The sequence below is a fragment of the Nannospalax galili genome, unplaced genomic scaffold (genome assembly GCF_000622305.1).
Source record: "Nannospalax galili isolate Female #2095 unplaced genomic scaffold, S.galili_v1.0 scaffold432, whole genome shotgun sequence".
NCBI lineage: Eukaryota > Metazoa > Chordata > Mammalia > Rodentia > Spalacidae > Nannospalax > Nannospalax galili.
Genome location: NW_008331138.1, coordinates 285,048 through 300,288, shown reverse-complemented (window position 1 = coordinate 300,288; position 15,241 = coordinate 285,048). Strand labels below are relative to the sequence as shown.

Below are 15,241 nucleotides of genomic sequence, written 5' to 3'. Positions count from 1 at the left end.
AGATTCCCCTGGAACTGGAGTTAAAGACAGTTCGGAGCCACCATGTGGGTGCTGGGAATCGAACCCAGGTCCTCTGCAAGAGCAGTCAGTGCTCTTAACCACTGAGCCATCTCTCCAGCCCCACACATAAAATTATTTTTTTTTTAAATCTTTTTAAAAAATATGGCTGGGCTTAATTCTAGTACTTGGGAGGCAGAGGCAGGTGGCGTTCTCTGATTGAGGCCAGCCTTGTCTACATAATGAATTCTAGGCCAGCTGGAGCTAGAAGGAGACCCTGTCTCAAAATTACCAAAAATAAAATAAATAATAAGCAAGCAAGGAAAAAAGAAAAAAAACTTTTGCTTTGGGACTTGAGAACAGTTACACTCATATGGTGACATCAGCCCATTTGAGGTGGAGAAGCGGAAGTCTGCTGTGGGGAGGAGCCTTCTGAGAGGCCCCTGGGTACCTCTGGGCCTTGCCTCCCTCGCCTTCCTCTTCCTCACTGGCATGGAGAGCATTCTCCGAGTGGGAGCCTGGGATGATTCCAGTGTCGTCCAGCTCATCTGTGAGGGAGCTCTTATCAGACTCGCTGAAGTCAGAGGCCTCCTCCATTGGCACATCTGTGGGGACAGGGGCGTCAGAGGGTCCTCCACTTGGTCCTGCCCTGGACCTCTTAGCCCAGGAATAAGACTCTTACCTCCATTGATGAGTGCTTCCCCTAGGCAGTCATTAGGGACACGGGTGGCACAGCGTTTGTGGCAGTTAAACTTGCAGTCTGAGTAGACAGGGAATAAAGGGATGGGTAGGATGAGAAACAGTTACTTTTTGTTTGAAACAGGGTTTTTCTGAAGCCCCAACTGGCCTGGAAATCATTATATAGACCAGGCTGAGTCTACAATTCACAATTTCAATTTCACAGAGATCTGCCTGCCTCTGCCTTCTGAGTGCTGGGATTAAAGGCCTGTGCCATGCTCAGCAAGAGTTACTTTTGTGTGTGTATGTGACAAAGTCTTATGTAACTTAGGCTGGCTGCATTGAATTCCTGGTAATCCTCCCGCCGCAGCCTCCAGAGTGCTGGGGTTATAGTATGCATTATAGGGGTTGGGGTGATGGCTCAGTGGGTAAGAGCAATTCCAGATTTTTTGTCTTTTTGAGACAGGGTCTCCCTGTAGCCCCAGCTGGCCTCGAACTCACAAAGATCCACCTGCCTCTGCCTCCCAAGTGCTGGGATTAAAGGCATGTGCCACCACACCCTGCTCAATTCCAGATTAAAAAAACAAAAAAACACAAAACTCTTTGAGATAAGGTGATAAGGTGTCCCTGTAGCCATAGCTGGCCTGATTTACTACATAGACCAGGCTGGCCTTGATCTCATAGAGATTCACCTGCCTCTACCTCCTGAGTGCTGGGATTAAAGGTCTGTTGTGCCACCATGCCCAACTTTTGTCTTTGAGACAGGGTCTTATATAGTTCAGGTTAGCCCAGAACTTGATTATGTAGCCAAGGATGACCTAGAATTCCTGATACTCCTGTCTCCATCTGAAATGCTGGGATTGTAGGCATAGGTCACCAGGTCAAGTTTTTAAAATTTTTTAAAATTTGATTTAATTTGTGTGTATGCACACATGTGTACATGCATGCGACAGTGTGTATGTCAGAGGGCAAATTGTGAAGGTTGATTCTCTTCATCTATCATAGGGGACCTGGGGATTGACCTTAGGTCATCTGGCTTGGTCGCAAGCGATCTTATCTACTGAGCCTTCCACTGATCCAGGTTGTTTTCAAAAGTCTGGTCCAGACTTTTTTATTTATTTATTTACTTATTATTTTATGTGTATGCTTTGCCTGCATGTATGTAAGTACACTCATGTCATGTAATGCCCACAAAGGCCAGAATAGGGTGTTGGATCCCCTGGAACTGGAGTTATGGATGGTTGTTAGCTGCCATGTAGGTGCTGGGAACTGAACCCACGTCCTCTGTAAGAGCAGCCAGTGCTCTTAACTACTGAGCCATCTTTCAGCACCCCCCAGACCTTTTGTTTATTGTTGTTTGTTTTTAGACAGGGTCCCAGGGAGCCCAGTTTGGCCAGGAACTGGCTAAAGTAGAAGATGACCGTGAACTCCTGAACTTTGTGCTTCCACCTTTGGAATGATGGGATTACAGACTTGTGTACCACCATTTGGTTCCAAGTAGGTACTGGGAATTGAACCCAGAACCTTTGGTATGATAGGCTCACTGCGCATCGTCTTCAGCTTTTTTATCACATTTCATGGAGTCCAGTCTCAAACTATGTAGTCAAGGCTAGCCTTGAATTCCTGATTCTCCTGCCTCAGCCTCCCAAGTACTGGTATTACAGGTACATCTACTTCCATGCCAGGCAATTCCAGAGTTCTGAGACAGGGTCTCAGCTGGCCTGGAACTCTTCAGATAGATCAGGCTGGCTTCCATCTCAGCCTGCCTCTACCTCCTGAGTGCTGGGATTAAAGGTGTGCACCACTATGCCTGGCCCCAAGCACTCTTAACCTCTTAACTGCTAAGCCATCACTCCAGTCTCTCCAGCTCCAATTTTTATTTTTATTTATTTTATTGGGTTTTTTTTTTTTTGTTTTTGAGACAAGGTCTCCTTGTAGCCTCAGCTGGCCTTGAAATCACAGAGATTCCCCTGCCTCTGCCTCCCAAGTGCTGGGATTAAAGGCAAGCACTACCACACTGGGTTGAGGGTTCGGATTTAAAGGCATGTGCCTCTACACCCCCCCCACCCCCCCATCCCCGCTAAACTCCAAAATTCCTAAATTCTATGTGTCCAAGGTTCTGACTCAAGTTCTTGTGTTCTGTAGTGAGAATTCTATGTTAAGTGTCTTAGGAATCTAGATTTTCAAGGGCCTGGGATTCCAGAACTCCAGAGATTCTAGAGTGGCTGAGATTCAGGACATGGGTCTGTGGTCCGCGGCCGGGAGCTTGAGACCTACAGTTGTTGCAATTGGTTCTGCTAACCTTTGCACTGCAGGCCCTGGCGGAAGAGACCTTTGAGAAGTTTCTTGCAAGCCTGGCAAACGGTGGGCCGTGTGTAGCTGTGGATGAGGAAAGTGTGAGGCACCTTGACCTTGGACAACAGCATCTTGTCCAGCTCAATGGGACGGCCTGTGTAGAAGGAAGCAGAGGAGGACGAGGAAGAGGACGAGGGCGGGCGGCGAGGCAGGAGATCGGTGGTACTTCGGCTCTACCAGTCAGCAAGGGTGGAACAGGTCAGTGCATTGCTTAATACGTGCCTGGTCCCATCAGCCCCCGGTCTCCAACCAGCCCCAGCCTCCAGCCCCTCACCAGCTCCTCAGCCGTGCAGGGTAAGGACTCAGAACTGCCAAGTCGAACGGAATGGCCACTGGCCAGAGATGTGGACGACAGGCGTCGCTTCCGAGCCCCACTGCAGTTGTTGGGGATGCTGAAGGCACAGCGTTTGTGGTAGTTCAGCCCGCAGCCTGTAGGGGGCGCCAGACCATCAGATCCAATTCCTCCAGATGAAACTTGAATTTTTCTCCTACTGGTTTTGGTTCTGCTTGATCCCTGATTGACACAAGCTCCCTTTTCCCTAGAGCTCCATATATCCCTCAAATTCCCCCTAGGTGCTTACTAATCCCTTGGAGTCCCAAACTCCTAGGCCCCGACCCCTCCCCAAGAGCCCATACCTCGCTTACCAAGCCCCATCTCCTGGTCTCCGCCCCGCATACCAGAGCCCGGGCCAAGGACCGCCCCTATTTCCCAAGCTTTGCCCCAGAGCCCTTACGTATTCCACTAAGCCACAACCCCTAGGCCCTACCTCCTCCCCACGTTCTACCTCAAAGCTTAACCGCGCCCCACCTTTAAGCTCCACCCCCTAACCTGAGCCCCGCCCCGGGCCCACCTCTCCATCACAGGTTTTGCCCACCAAACCCCGACCTCCTCGACTCCATTCACAGTCTCTAAGCACCGTCCCAGGCCCACCCGTCCATCCCAGGCTTGGCCCACCAAGCCCTCATCTCCTGGGCTCCGCCCCCCGTCTCTGAACCGCGTCCCAGGCTCCGCCCATCAAGCCCCACCTCCTGGGCTCCGCCCCCAGTCTCTAAGCACTGTCCTAGGCCTACTCCTCCATCCCAGGCTTTGGCCAACATCAAGGAGTTGGAGCTCCTGGGCTCCGCCCCCATTTTAAGCACTACCCCAGGCCCACCCCTCCATCCCAGGTTTGGCCCACCAAGCCCTCATCTCCTGGGCTCCGCCCCCCGTCTCTGAACCGCGTCCTAGGCTCCGCCCATCAAGCCCCACCTCCTGGGCTCCGCCCCCAGTCTCTAAGCACTGTCCTAGGCCTACTCCTCCATCCCAGGCTTTGGCCAACATCAAGGAGTTGGAGCTCCTGGGCTCCGCCCCCATTTTAAGCACTACCCCAGGCCCACCCCTCCATCCCAGGTTTGGCCCACCCAGCCTCCACTTCTTGGGCTCCGCCCCAGCCCCTTCGCCCCCTCACCATCGCACTTGAGGCCCTGGCGCACAAGGCCAAACAGCATCTCCCCGCAGTGGTCGCAGAAGGCAGGCGCGCGATACGAGTGCACGGTGAGGGCATGAGGGCGGATCTGGAAGTCCTCGAAGGTGGCCGAGGCTGCGGACAGCAGAGAGGGCCATTATGCCTGAGCCAGAGAGGGCGGGTGCTGTACAGTCGCAGCGATCCCAGTTTCTCACCGACCTCAAGGATGCAAGGTTAACACCTGTGCTTTCGTTCATTATTCACATGCTGTGTTCTACCTGGGATCAAATCCCAGCTCTCCCCTGGGCAAACCTACATGCCTACACGGGCGACTGGGAAGGAGGGAGTTAATGGGGAGTTGTGTAATGGGCAGAAGGCTTCATTTTTGCAAGATTAAAAACAGTTCGAGTGCTGTCGAGATGTCTCAGCGGCTGAAGGTGCTTGCTGCCAAGCCTGATGACCTGAGTTGGAATCACCGGACCCACATGGTGGAAGGAGAGAGATGATTCCCACATGTTGTTCTCTGACCCCTCCCACACGCTTACACACACACACACACACACACACACACAATGTAAAACAATTCCGGTGTTCAGTGCCCCAGCGCTTGCTTAATGTGTTCAAGGCACTGGGTCCAATCTCCAGTTACCACAAATTGGGGGAAAAATGCTCAAACAGCACTAGGGAAGCAGATGAAGGTGGATCTTTGGAGGTTAGCCTCGTTTACACAGTGAGTTCCAGGCCAGCCAGGGTGCTACATAGTGAGACTGCATAAAAATAATAGTAATTTTAAAAAAAGCTAAAAACTTTAGTTCTCCCAAGACTTCTATGGGGTACATCTTTTGATGAGCCTCACTTGTTTTTTTTGAGACAGGATCTCACTCTTTAGCTCAGGCTGGCCTCGAACTTGTGGCATACTTGTGACTACAGAATGCTGGGATTACAGTCTGCCACCACTGTCCACCTAGCCAGTCCCCAGTGCCCCAAGGCCCCGCCCCCAAGGTGACCACCGCCTCTCACCCGATAGCACCACCTCCACCAGGTCGCCCTCCTGGATATCTGCAGCAGATCGCACCAGCTGCAGGAGGTTGACCGACGTGGGGTCATGTTTGAAGAGCAGGATCTTGTCGTATAGGCTGTAGAAACCACACTCCGGGAACTGAGGGGCGGGAGAAGGGGGTAGCGACGGAAAAGCTCAGAGCTGCCTGGAGCGGCAGCAGCCTGCTGGAACCCTCTAGAGACAGGACCAGTTGTTTCCCCCGGAAATTGAGACCCTGCAGCCCACCGCTTCCTGCCTGTCCCCTCCCAACGCAGCTCGAGCAGAGCAGGATACCAGGGCCCCAGGTGTGCTGGGAGGGAGCAGAGTCTGAAGCCTGGACTGGAGTGTGGTGGGGGGCGGGCTGACGGGACGACTCTTTGTGTGCGTGTGTGTGAGTGAAAGGCTCCCAGCACAGTGGACACTTTGAACTTTCCAGAACTGGTGGGGTGCCTGAGTGATCACCCCCTTCTCTTTCAGCCACATCCCCACCCCAGCTTCCTTCCTGGATCTATTGTCCCTGTTACCTGGCTCTTGGCCCAGCATTGGGGCAGAATGAGCAAGAGGGGGGGTGGGGGGAGGGCTTTTGGGGGCGGGCTTAGGACTCTTGTCCTGGGGGTTGGCAGCTTATGCTCAAGCAAGATAGAGGTAGGGAGGGTTCACCTCACCTACTGCTCAAAAGACCCAGGTGTACAGATTTCAACTTGGGGCGGGGGCAGGAAATGAAACCCGGGTAAAACAGAAAGTGAAACCGGCCAGGTGGGGTATCGGGAAGGCAGACAGGCAGGAAGGGGCCCTGCACAGCACCTGTACCGGGGGGAAGAACGGAAAACAAACTAGGCTGGGCCGGAGGCAGGGTGCCTGGGGGTCTGAGCCATTGTACAAAGGATTTTATTTTTATTTATTTATTATTTTTTTTGTCTTGAGACAGTGTCTTTTTGTAGCCCCAGCTGTCCTGGAACTCACTATATAGACTAGGCCAGCATCGAACTCACAAAGATCCGCCTGCTTCTGCCCCCAAGTGCTGGGATCAAAGGCGTGGGCCACCACTCCTGACCTGTACAAAGGATTTTAATCAAAAGGAAAAACTACACAGTCCCAGCCTGGCTTCCTATAGGGCAGGGTGATTTGGGGGCCCTTGTTGAGCCTGCTAGATTTGGGGGAGTTGGTGGACAGAGCCCCACCTGTTCTTCCTGTACAGAAAATGAGTTTGGCCTTGGCCCTGATGGCTTGATGGCTTTTCTTTTTTCTTGACAGGATCTGGGTATGTAGCCTAGGCTGACCTCAACCTCACCATCTTCCTGCCTCTGCCTCCCCAGTGCTCGGATTACTGAACTGGCAATAGTTTGCAGCTCTTTTTCTAAACTTCAGTTTCCTTGACTGGAAAAATGGGGCTTCCCTGTTCTTTATGTTTCTCTGAAACCCAAAGTATTGATTTATTTCCAAGAGTCTGAGAAAGCCTAGAATTTGGATGTTTTGGATTCCAACACACTCACATTATAGAATTATACATTCCAGGTTCCAATTATAATCGTTGCATGCTTTAGAATTTCAAGGACCTAGATAAGCAGAAATCTGATATTTTACGGAGTAGGAATATTATAAATTAAGCTTCTAATATTTGAATGCCTTAGTATGAAGAGATTCCAACAATCCAACTACTTTGGTCAAAATTTCTAACATTTTTATAATCTGGCACTTGAATTACATATAAGCCAATTATTATTATTATTATTATTATTATTAATTTTATTTTATTTTTCCTGTCGCTGGGGGTGGAACCCAGGGCTTCTGCATACTAGGCAAGTGCTCTACCACTGAGCTACAGCCCTAGCCCTGCTGTAACTTTTAACCTTCTAGGATTTGGGCATCGGTTTCTGCCTGGTTCCCTCTTGCTGGGACACTCTTGCTAGCCAAAGCTAAGGATAGGATGAGGGAGCTGTTGGGGAAGGAGGTCGAGTCTGCAGGGCTTCTGGGGGTGGCCAGAGATACACCAAGGATGCCTCCTTCTCTACACTCACCTCAGGCCTCGGAGAGGGAGGGCAGGGGTTGTGCCCTGACACCTCACTTGGCCCTGGCAGCTTATGCACACACCCACACCCACACATGTCACCAGATCGCCATGGCCAGTAATGGCTTCAATTTCTACTGTTTCCAAAGACAGAGAGGCCCAGGATGGGCCCATAAGGAGAGGTGTTCCTAACCCCCTGCACCCACCTGCCCCTTTCTCCCCACCGGACATCTTGCAGGCCCCTCCCTTCCTCCCTGCTGGCTGCAGAAAACAAGCAGTGACTCGAAATTTGGGGAGGCCTCTGGGGCACCCCACCCCTGCCCGGGCCTCTCAAAGCGATGATTGAGTGCGAACGCAGTTGAGGACTAGTGTCTCTTCTTGACTCAGATCCTTTCCCTCCCCTCCCTGCAGGGAGGGCCGCCTCTGCAGCCCCCCTCCTTCCCCTCAGACAGGGGGAGCCCCTAGCCCCTTACCTTCTGGTCCACGATGGAACAGGCCAGCTGCTTCACATGCGCCAACTCCGAGGCTGCCGGCAACAGCACGAACTCCCGGGTCAGCCCGATCTGGATGTGGAAGGAGATCCCGGAGCCCGGGGCTGGGATCTGAGGCAGCAGTGGTGGCGGGGACTGAAACTCCAAGCCCCCGGGGGGCGGAGGAGGCCCGGGCCCGGGGGATCCGGGGAGTCCGGCGGGATGAGAGGGGGCGGCGGCCATGGGGGCAGACCCGGACCCGCCGCCGGGAGCCCACCGGGGATGTGGCAGGGAGGAGCCCTGTGCACCCGGGTCCTAGATTAGAGAGCTGTCGTGGGGTGGATCCGAGAAGAGCAATCTGTCAAATTGAGGGATCCGATGATGGCGGGATCCTGGGAAACAAGAGGAAAGGAATCTAGTGGATCACCAGCCGGGAGTCAAGGGATCACAGATCAGAAAGAACAGTCGTAGTCTGGAGGGACCTAGCGACTGGAAGATGGCAAGAAATCAGAGAAGGAAATCTGGCAGGCCAGGGGTTCCTGGAATCAAAAAGACCCCAAGGCTGTGAAGGGAGCAGGGAGGCCCCCAGGATCCTGTGGGTCTAATACCAGGATCGAACTCAGAGGGGCCCCAAGGGTTCGCTACCCTAGTCTCTGAGTCAGGGACCTAGTGGATCTTAGGGATCCCACTCGCTCAGGGATGGGGAGAAGAAGGATCCCCCCAGGGCCAGGGCTGGAAGAGAATATCACACGTAGTGAAAGTTGCAGAAAAGTTGGGTCCCGGGCGGCGGCGAAGGGAGCGTTACCGGAGGCGGGATGGGTGGGGGGGCAAGGGAGGGTCGCACCGCGCGCGAGAGGCTCTTTTTTCCCCCCTTCAAAGTTTAAGTCCGAAGCGGCGGCCCAGGAGGAAGTCTCCGGAGCGAATGCTCAGCCGGCCAATCAGCGCGGGCCTCGGCAACGTCAGAGGGGCGGAGCCTATCTAAGGGCCAGGGACGGAAGGGGAGGGCGGGTCCCAGCGCTCCAGAGTTGGAGGAATCTGGTGGTCCAGGGTGGGAGGTGCCAGGCAGAGGCGGGCTAATCCTTCCCGGGGACACTCAAGCCGGGGAAATTAACTTTTCCCTTGAGTGCCAGAGAGGGGCGGGCCACCCTCAGTCCACCCCAGGTCGTGGGGCCCGGGAGGAGCAGGCGCTTGGTTCCTTAAGGAGGCAAGCCGTCTGGACTAGTCTGCATCCGGCGCCCACCGCAGGGAAAGGGTCAGAAACCCGGTGTCAAGTCTGGCCAGCTTTCCGGCTCGGCCAGTCTCTTCAGAGTCTCGCTGTAGTTCCCCCCAACCCCTCTCTCCCGCGTCCCAAGCCCAACACCCCACCCACTCCACAGGTGGGAAGCCGAGGCCTCTAGACGCTCAGGACAGCCTAGCCTCAGGTTTGTCTCTGGCAAGAGGGTGCAGACCAGATGGGATAGCCATCAAACTTGAAGATCTGCCGTTTGATCCCCAGGATCCATATGGCTTCCTACAGAGTGTCCTCTGACCTCCACACCCAAAAATATGTTAAAGAAAATAAAAGTGAGCATTTACTAAGGGCCTGTGTGGTCACTCCCAACAACAGGAGCAATTCTGACTTCTACACTAATAATCAGAAGGCGGCTACCATTTAGTTCCCATTCAAGAAGCTGGTGCCTTCAAGAGCAGGGACTTGTCCCAGATCACCACTTCTGCTGGGGCAAGTCTGAGGGCGTGAGTTCTTAAGGTATCCTAACAGAGATGGGCTGTCTAGGCAGGATCCTTGGCCAGCAGGGCTGATGAAGATGAGGGCTGCAAGAGGCCCCCCCTCCAGTTCACGGCTGCTGGGGCAGCTGAGGTAGGTACAGTGTCGGCAGTCACCACATCCGGGGGTGGTGGGGCAGGGGCTGGGGAAGGAAGTCTGAGGCTGGAGCGAAAACCCAAACCACCACCTGGGGAAGCTGCAGAGACCCTGAAAGGATGAGGGGGAGCAAGACCACGTGGAACCAACAGTCTAGTCCAAGAGTGTCATCTAAAGACCACATGCCCACCTGCACCTTTTTCTAGATGGGCAAATGGCTCCATGAAATACCAATTAGTCCCCACCTGTTCACTAGCCTGGTTCTGGGGCCTGGACACACAGCCCATTTAATAAACCCTTGCTCTTTGGAGAGGGGCTACAAGGTGGCAGAGGCCTCAGCATGCTGTGTCCACTGAGATGACTGAGTGGAATCCTGGCCTTCCAGCTTGTTCTTACTCCCATCCTCTGGAGTTTGGGGCTCCCAGCCCCACCCCGCTTTCTGAGACTGTGAGGATGGTGATCTAAGGCCTGACTTCCACAGCTAACAGCGACCACTGGCAAGGGGTGGGGACTCTGCTGCTCTCCGGCCTGGGCACCTGCATGTCCTCCAGGGCCCCTCACCACGTGACTGGTGAGTCTACCAACTCCCTTTCCGCTCTAAGTCTTAAGAGTTGGGGTGTGGTGCAGGGAGGGAAGCAATTTCAGTTTTCAGTGCCCGGGCAGGCAAGGGGTCTTCAGTCAAACTGTCATTGCCACATCACAGTATCTGCTCACCAGGGGGCTGTTCCTGAGGAAGACATGTTTAGGGACAGAAAGGGGGGGCTCACGAAGATTTGGTCATGTGCTCCCACTTCCGCCTCTCCACTGGCACTCCGCCCAGACCCCCCTGGTCTACCACAAAACCCCAACCCATCCTATATCCCCTACCCCTAAACCACTCAGTCAAGGCAGGGGCAGTGACTCCTCCCTCAAAGTTCCCCACCCCTTTGACAGATGGCCTGGGGACCCATCTTACTCCAAAGGGTTTATTAAGACACGTTTTCACGTACAAGTTCAGGATACAGGGGACGGGACTTATAAACACGAACTTGAAAAGGGACCAAGGAAGGGTGCAGGGTGGAACCCAAATAAAGAGTGAAATAAATAGAGGCAAAAGTGTGGAGTTGGGAGGAGACGGACAGACTATCACACAGTGATAATGGGGGAGGGGTGCCATTAAAATCCCATTCATTTATACAGATATACAGGGAGCAGGCCCCAAGCCCACTCTGTTTTAAGGAGGGTCCGTGGGCTGGGAGAGCTGCTCTAGAGGAGTGGGGGCTGAGGTGGGACAGCCTCCTCAGGCAGGCCTGGCCCCAGAGGCTTGGTTAGTGTTAAAAGCAGGTAGAGATCTGGGATCCAAGAGAACAGCCTGGGGCTCCCCACACATAGGAGGGCGACAGGAGACCCTCCCAACACAGCCTTCCTCCCAAGGGCAGAGGGAGGGGCGGCACTCTAGGGTGGATCCTGGCACCTTCTAGCTGTCTAGGAAAAAAACGGATCCCTAAGGATATCCAGCCCTGGCTGTGCCACGCTCAGGAGGGAAGCTTTGCCAGGAGAGGGGGCTGGGGTCTTGAGTAACCCAGAGGCCATCCTCAAGGGGAGATTCCGGGGGAGGGCCATTAGCACCACCAGGCTCCACAGCAGATGGAAGAGGCCAAGACTCGGAGTCTCCCAAAGGAGACTAGGGGCTACCTGCAGAGACAGCAAAGGCAGCTGGTTAGGGTAGAGTCCTGCTCTAGACCCCACTCCTCCCAATTCCCAGGGATGTCTCATCTATTCTCACAAGACTCTGGGTTTTGGTATAACCTAAATTGACAAAGTGGCCATGAGGCCTTTTGAAGCAAGGACTCAGGGTTTCTGCACTCTTCTGGAACACAAACAGCCCCTGGCCCTCACCTCAGCCCCACTGGCCTGGCCTCGCTCCCCGCCAGTGTGCAGCCAGGGCGAGGCCAGGTGGGCATCATACGAAGACCTTGGCCAGGGCGTCAGCACCAGCGCTGGCGATAAGGGCCTTGCTGGGGTGGCAGGCCACTGCGTGGATTGCCTCCTCGTGCTTCTTGCGGTGGGCTGTGATCTCCTGCACGCACGTCTTGTTGTCGAGGCTCCACAGGCGCAGGGAGCAGTCGTGGCCTGTGCAAGTGTGGGGCAGAGGCAGTGTGGCTGTCACCAAGCTTCAGCCTGGTCCTCTTCAACCCATGGCTCTACCCTAAGGGTGGCCCTTCTGTCCCAATCCTGCTAGTCACCAAGTTAAGTGGAAGGACCCTGGAAGGTATACTGCACAAAAACAGGTCAAGTTCTGCCGGCGGTGAGACAGCCATCACAGACACAGTTTGAAGCACTTGGGTGCGGCTCAACGGCTGAGCACTGGTCTGCCCAAAGCCCTGGGTTCTACCCTCAGTAGAGCGAAAAAAAGCAGCAGACACCAGCGCCAGGTGGTTGGTGTGAGGACACTGGTTTAAGGAGGGATGGGGGAGCCTTCCAAGTAGGAGGACAGTCAGGGAGGGCATGGAATAGGCAGCTAAAGATGATGGGTGTGGGAGGCTGAGGGTGGAAGTGATACCAGCAGACTGGCCTGGGCTGGGGCCTCAGCTGGGCACAGGAGGGCCTAATAAGCTTGAGGAATCCCACTCCTCAAGGCAACCCAGCTCCAGGGACTCAACCCAGAAAGCAGAGCCTCAGGCCTGCTTGTCTATACCAGGACTGGGTCACTGGCCTACGCCACTGGGCAGGGAACAAAGAGGGCTGGGGCCTAGCTGCTCAGCTGCCAGCACATGGTGACAACAGTTAGAGCTGGCTATGATTTGCTCCAAGCCACCCACAGGCTCTACCACCATCACTTCCATGTGTGTGTGCGTGCACACACACGTTCACTGCAGCTGGCACAGGTCTGACACAGGGAGTCAGAGGGGCCAGGCCTCATCCTTCAGGTCCTGGAGAGCTCCAGCCTGTTCCTCCCTTGAGGACCTGCCTACCCATTCCAGTGTGGCTAGCTGCTGGGCCTGTATCCCAAGAGCAGAGAGGGACTGCGTGTACAAACCCTCTGGGGATCTGGTCCTGCAACCCACTAATAGGGCGTGAAGCTACAAAACTCTCAAGCCTCTGGACATACGCTTGCAACACAGGGACAAATCCCCACGAGGCAGGCTACCAAGAAGAGTCAATGAGGCTAGACAGGCAGGGCACCTGATGCAGACTTGGGGCAGAGACATTCTTTACCACTGCCTGCACCTGCTCTGCAGGGACTAGTGCCCCTCCTCCTCCTTGCCGCCAACCCTATGGAGGAAGGGGCAGCAAGAGGGACCCAACTTACTTCCTGACATCAAAAACACGCCATTAGGGTCCACGGCTAGGCAGGTGACTGCATCCAGGTGGGCGACCATGGAATGCACGGATTTACCTGGAGGGAAGGATGTGGGGTGGGTGGCAGTCAGTCCCTTCACATTCTGGGCATCACTTGGGAAGGTGAGGGGCTAGAAGGGTCTCTGAGAGCCTGGAAGGTGGGCACTAGAATTTGGCAGTCTAAGTCTGCAACATTTAGTGAGGGGGCAGCCAAGGCTGGGCCTCACCTGTCCGATTGTCCAGGAAGCGGATGCCCCTGTCATCATGGGCAGTGATGGTGAGGGGCTGATTTGGGTGACTCACCACCTGGTTGATCTGCGTTAGGCCTGGAAGGCAAGCAGGGAAAGGGAAGGAGGTTGAGGAGAAAAGCCAAAGGTCCAGGACAGAGGCAGGAAGGGCTGCTCCTGTCCACTATCACAGGCCACTTCTGCACGGGGGACAGGGAACTTCTGCCCATGACCTTGTGTCATGATGTGTGCCCCTAGTCTCCCCACAGGCCATGCTGTATCAGGCTGACTGGCCACCACTGAGCCTTGTTTCCTTCCTGTTCGCAGCCTGAAGGCACATGGGTATCACTCTGAGCTGATTGGCAGCCAAGTCCCCAGAGCCACAGGAGGAACTGGGGTCCTATGGGCATATAAACCCCAGCCCCACCAGCTTCGCCTGGCCATGGGCCCTTACCGCTGCTCCCCCGGGACTCAAGTGTGAGGAGGGCGCTGCCAGCCTCCAAGTCATACAGAACGGTGTCACCAGAACGGAAGGAGGCCACAACATGGGCAGGCTCGGTGCTGGTGAAGGCCACTGAGGTGGGAATCCCATGTTCTGAGGGCACAAGGAAAAGAAGGCTGCCCAAGGGACCAGTCCTGCCCTGCGGCTGGGGGCCCTCCTCAGGAGTCACCCCAAGACCTGGACTCCACACCCTGCCTGTGAGGCACTAGGGTGAACACTCACCTCCAGCCATGGGGAAGGTACAGAGGCAGCTTGGACCACTGCTGCTGGGGTCCCAGATGCGGACGGTGCCATCAGCGGAACAGGAGGCCAGGCGCTGGGAGGTGGGACTAAAAGCCAGACCCCACACTGCATCCCCATGACCCTCCAGGACATGGCTCAGCACGCTGGGATCTGGGCCAGCCAGGAGGAAAGAGGCTGTCAGAGTGGCTGCAAAACTCAATGACCCAGGGGCTATAGCTCTTCTAGACCCGAGTCTCTGGGCCGCCAGCCCTGGATTCAGCCAATGCTGGAACTCTGGTCCTTGGAGAGTACTGGGCACAGTGGCTGCTCACAGCCCACTAGCTCCTCTGGGCAGATTTACGGATTCGGGAGGCAGCCCAACAGCTGAGAAAATGAGGCTTCCCTGTTTGCTCTTTCCCCAGGGCCAAGATCAGCTGCTCAGTGCACCAGTGGACCAGTGAAGGAAGAGGGACCAGTGGTAGTCTGCAGCCTTCACCTTGAGGCTCAGCCTCTGTTGACCAAGGTCAGCCCCCCTCGAGCCCTTCTAATCATTTCTTCCCAGTTTCTCCACAGCCTCTGCTGCTCAAAGGACCTGCCATGGCCTCTTTAGCTGTTGGAACTCCACACAGGTAGTTCTGGCCCAAGTTCTACTGACACCCAAAGTATGGGAGTTCACTTGACAACAACTGACCTTTAGGTCCAAGGTGACTGTTACCTTGACAGTAACAGATCTCTGTACTCTGCCATGACAAATTGAGCACAAGGCCATGTTCAAGAGTAAAGCGGACATGAAGGAGCAGGGCACAGACACCAAGTGTGAGGCAATCTGGTCACTTTTATCTTTTAAATTAACTGATTACTTTTGAATTTTATTTTCTTAGCTTTTTTCTTAATGAAGCAGAGTTGGAGCTTATTAAAATATATTCTTTTAAATAAAACTTTAAAGACAGGATATCACTATGCAGCCCTCAATGGCCTGGAATTTGCTATGTAGATTAGGCTGGCCTGGAACTCACAGAGCTCCACCTGTGTCTGCCTCCTGAGTCTCCTGAGTGTTAGGCAATAAGACCATCTTTCTTTTTTTTTTTTATTTTTTTCATACAGGGATTCCCTGTA

General features: G+C 54.4%; 2 protein-coding genes across 3 annotated transcripts in view; both read right to left on the bottom strand.

Annotated features, from left to right (window-relative positions):
* Window positions 1-8,904, bottom strand: part of Prkd2 (protein kinase D2) — a 33,787-nt gene extending 24,883 nt beyond the window's left edge. Inside the window, exons 1-8 of the mRNA XM_008821815.2 lie at window positions 8,798-8,904; window positions 7,996-8,384; window positions 5,496-5,634; window positions 4,479-4,610; window positions 3,305-3,459; window positions 2,978-3,203; window positions 680-757; window positions 449-602 (exon numbers count right to left, since the gene is read on the bottom strand). Coding sequence (XP_008820037.1) covers window positions 449-602; window positions 680-757; window positions 2,978-3,203; window positions 3,305-3,459; window positions 4,479-4,610; window positions 5,496-5,634; window positions 7,996-8,235 — 1,124 coding nt within the window. The 5' untranslated portion in view covers window positions 8,236-8,384; window positions 8,798-8,904. The remainder of the gene's footprint in view (window positions 1-448; window positions 603-679; window positions 758-2,977; window positions 3,204-3,304; window positions 3,460-4,478; window positions 4,611-5,495; window positions 5,635-7,995; window positions 8,385-8,797) is intronic.
* A 1,898-nt stretch (window positions 8,905-10,802) lies between these two features.
* The window catches only part of Strn4 (striatin 4), a 24,691-nt gene continuing 20,252 nt past the window's right edge, over window positions 10,803-15,241 (bottom strand). For both annotated transcript variants that reach the window (XM_008821791.2, XM_008821795.2), the window contains exons 13-18: window positions 14,126-14,296; window positions 13,856-13,996; window positions 13,402-13,500; window positions 13,146-13,232; window positions 11,732-11,965; window positions 10,803-11,527 (exon numbers count right to left, since the gene is read on the bottom strand). In XM_008821791.2, coding sequence (XP_008820013.1) covers window positions 11,796-11,965; window positions 13,146-13,232; window positions 13,402-13,500; window positions 13,856-13,996; window positions 14,126-14,296 — 668 coding nt within the window. In that variant the 3' untranslated portion in view covers window positions 10,803-11,527; window positions 11,732-11,795. The remainder of the gene's footprint in view (window positions 11,528-11,731; window positions 11,966-13,145; window positions 13,233-13,401; window positions 13,501-13,855; window positions 13,997-14,125; window positions 14,297-15,241) is intronic.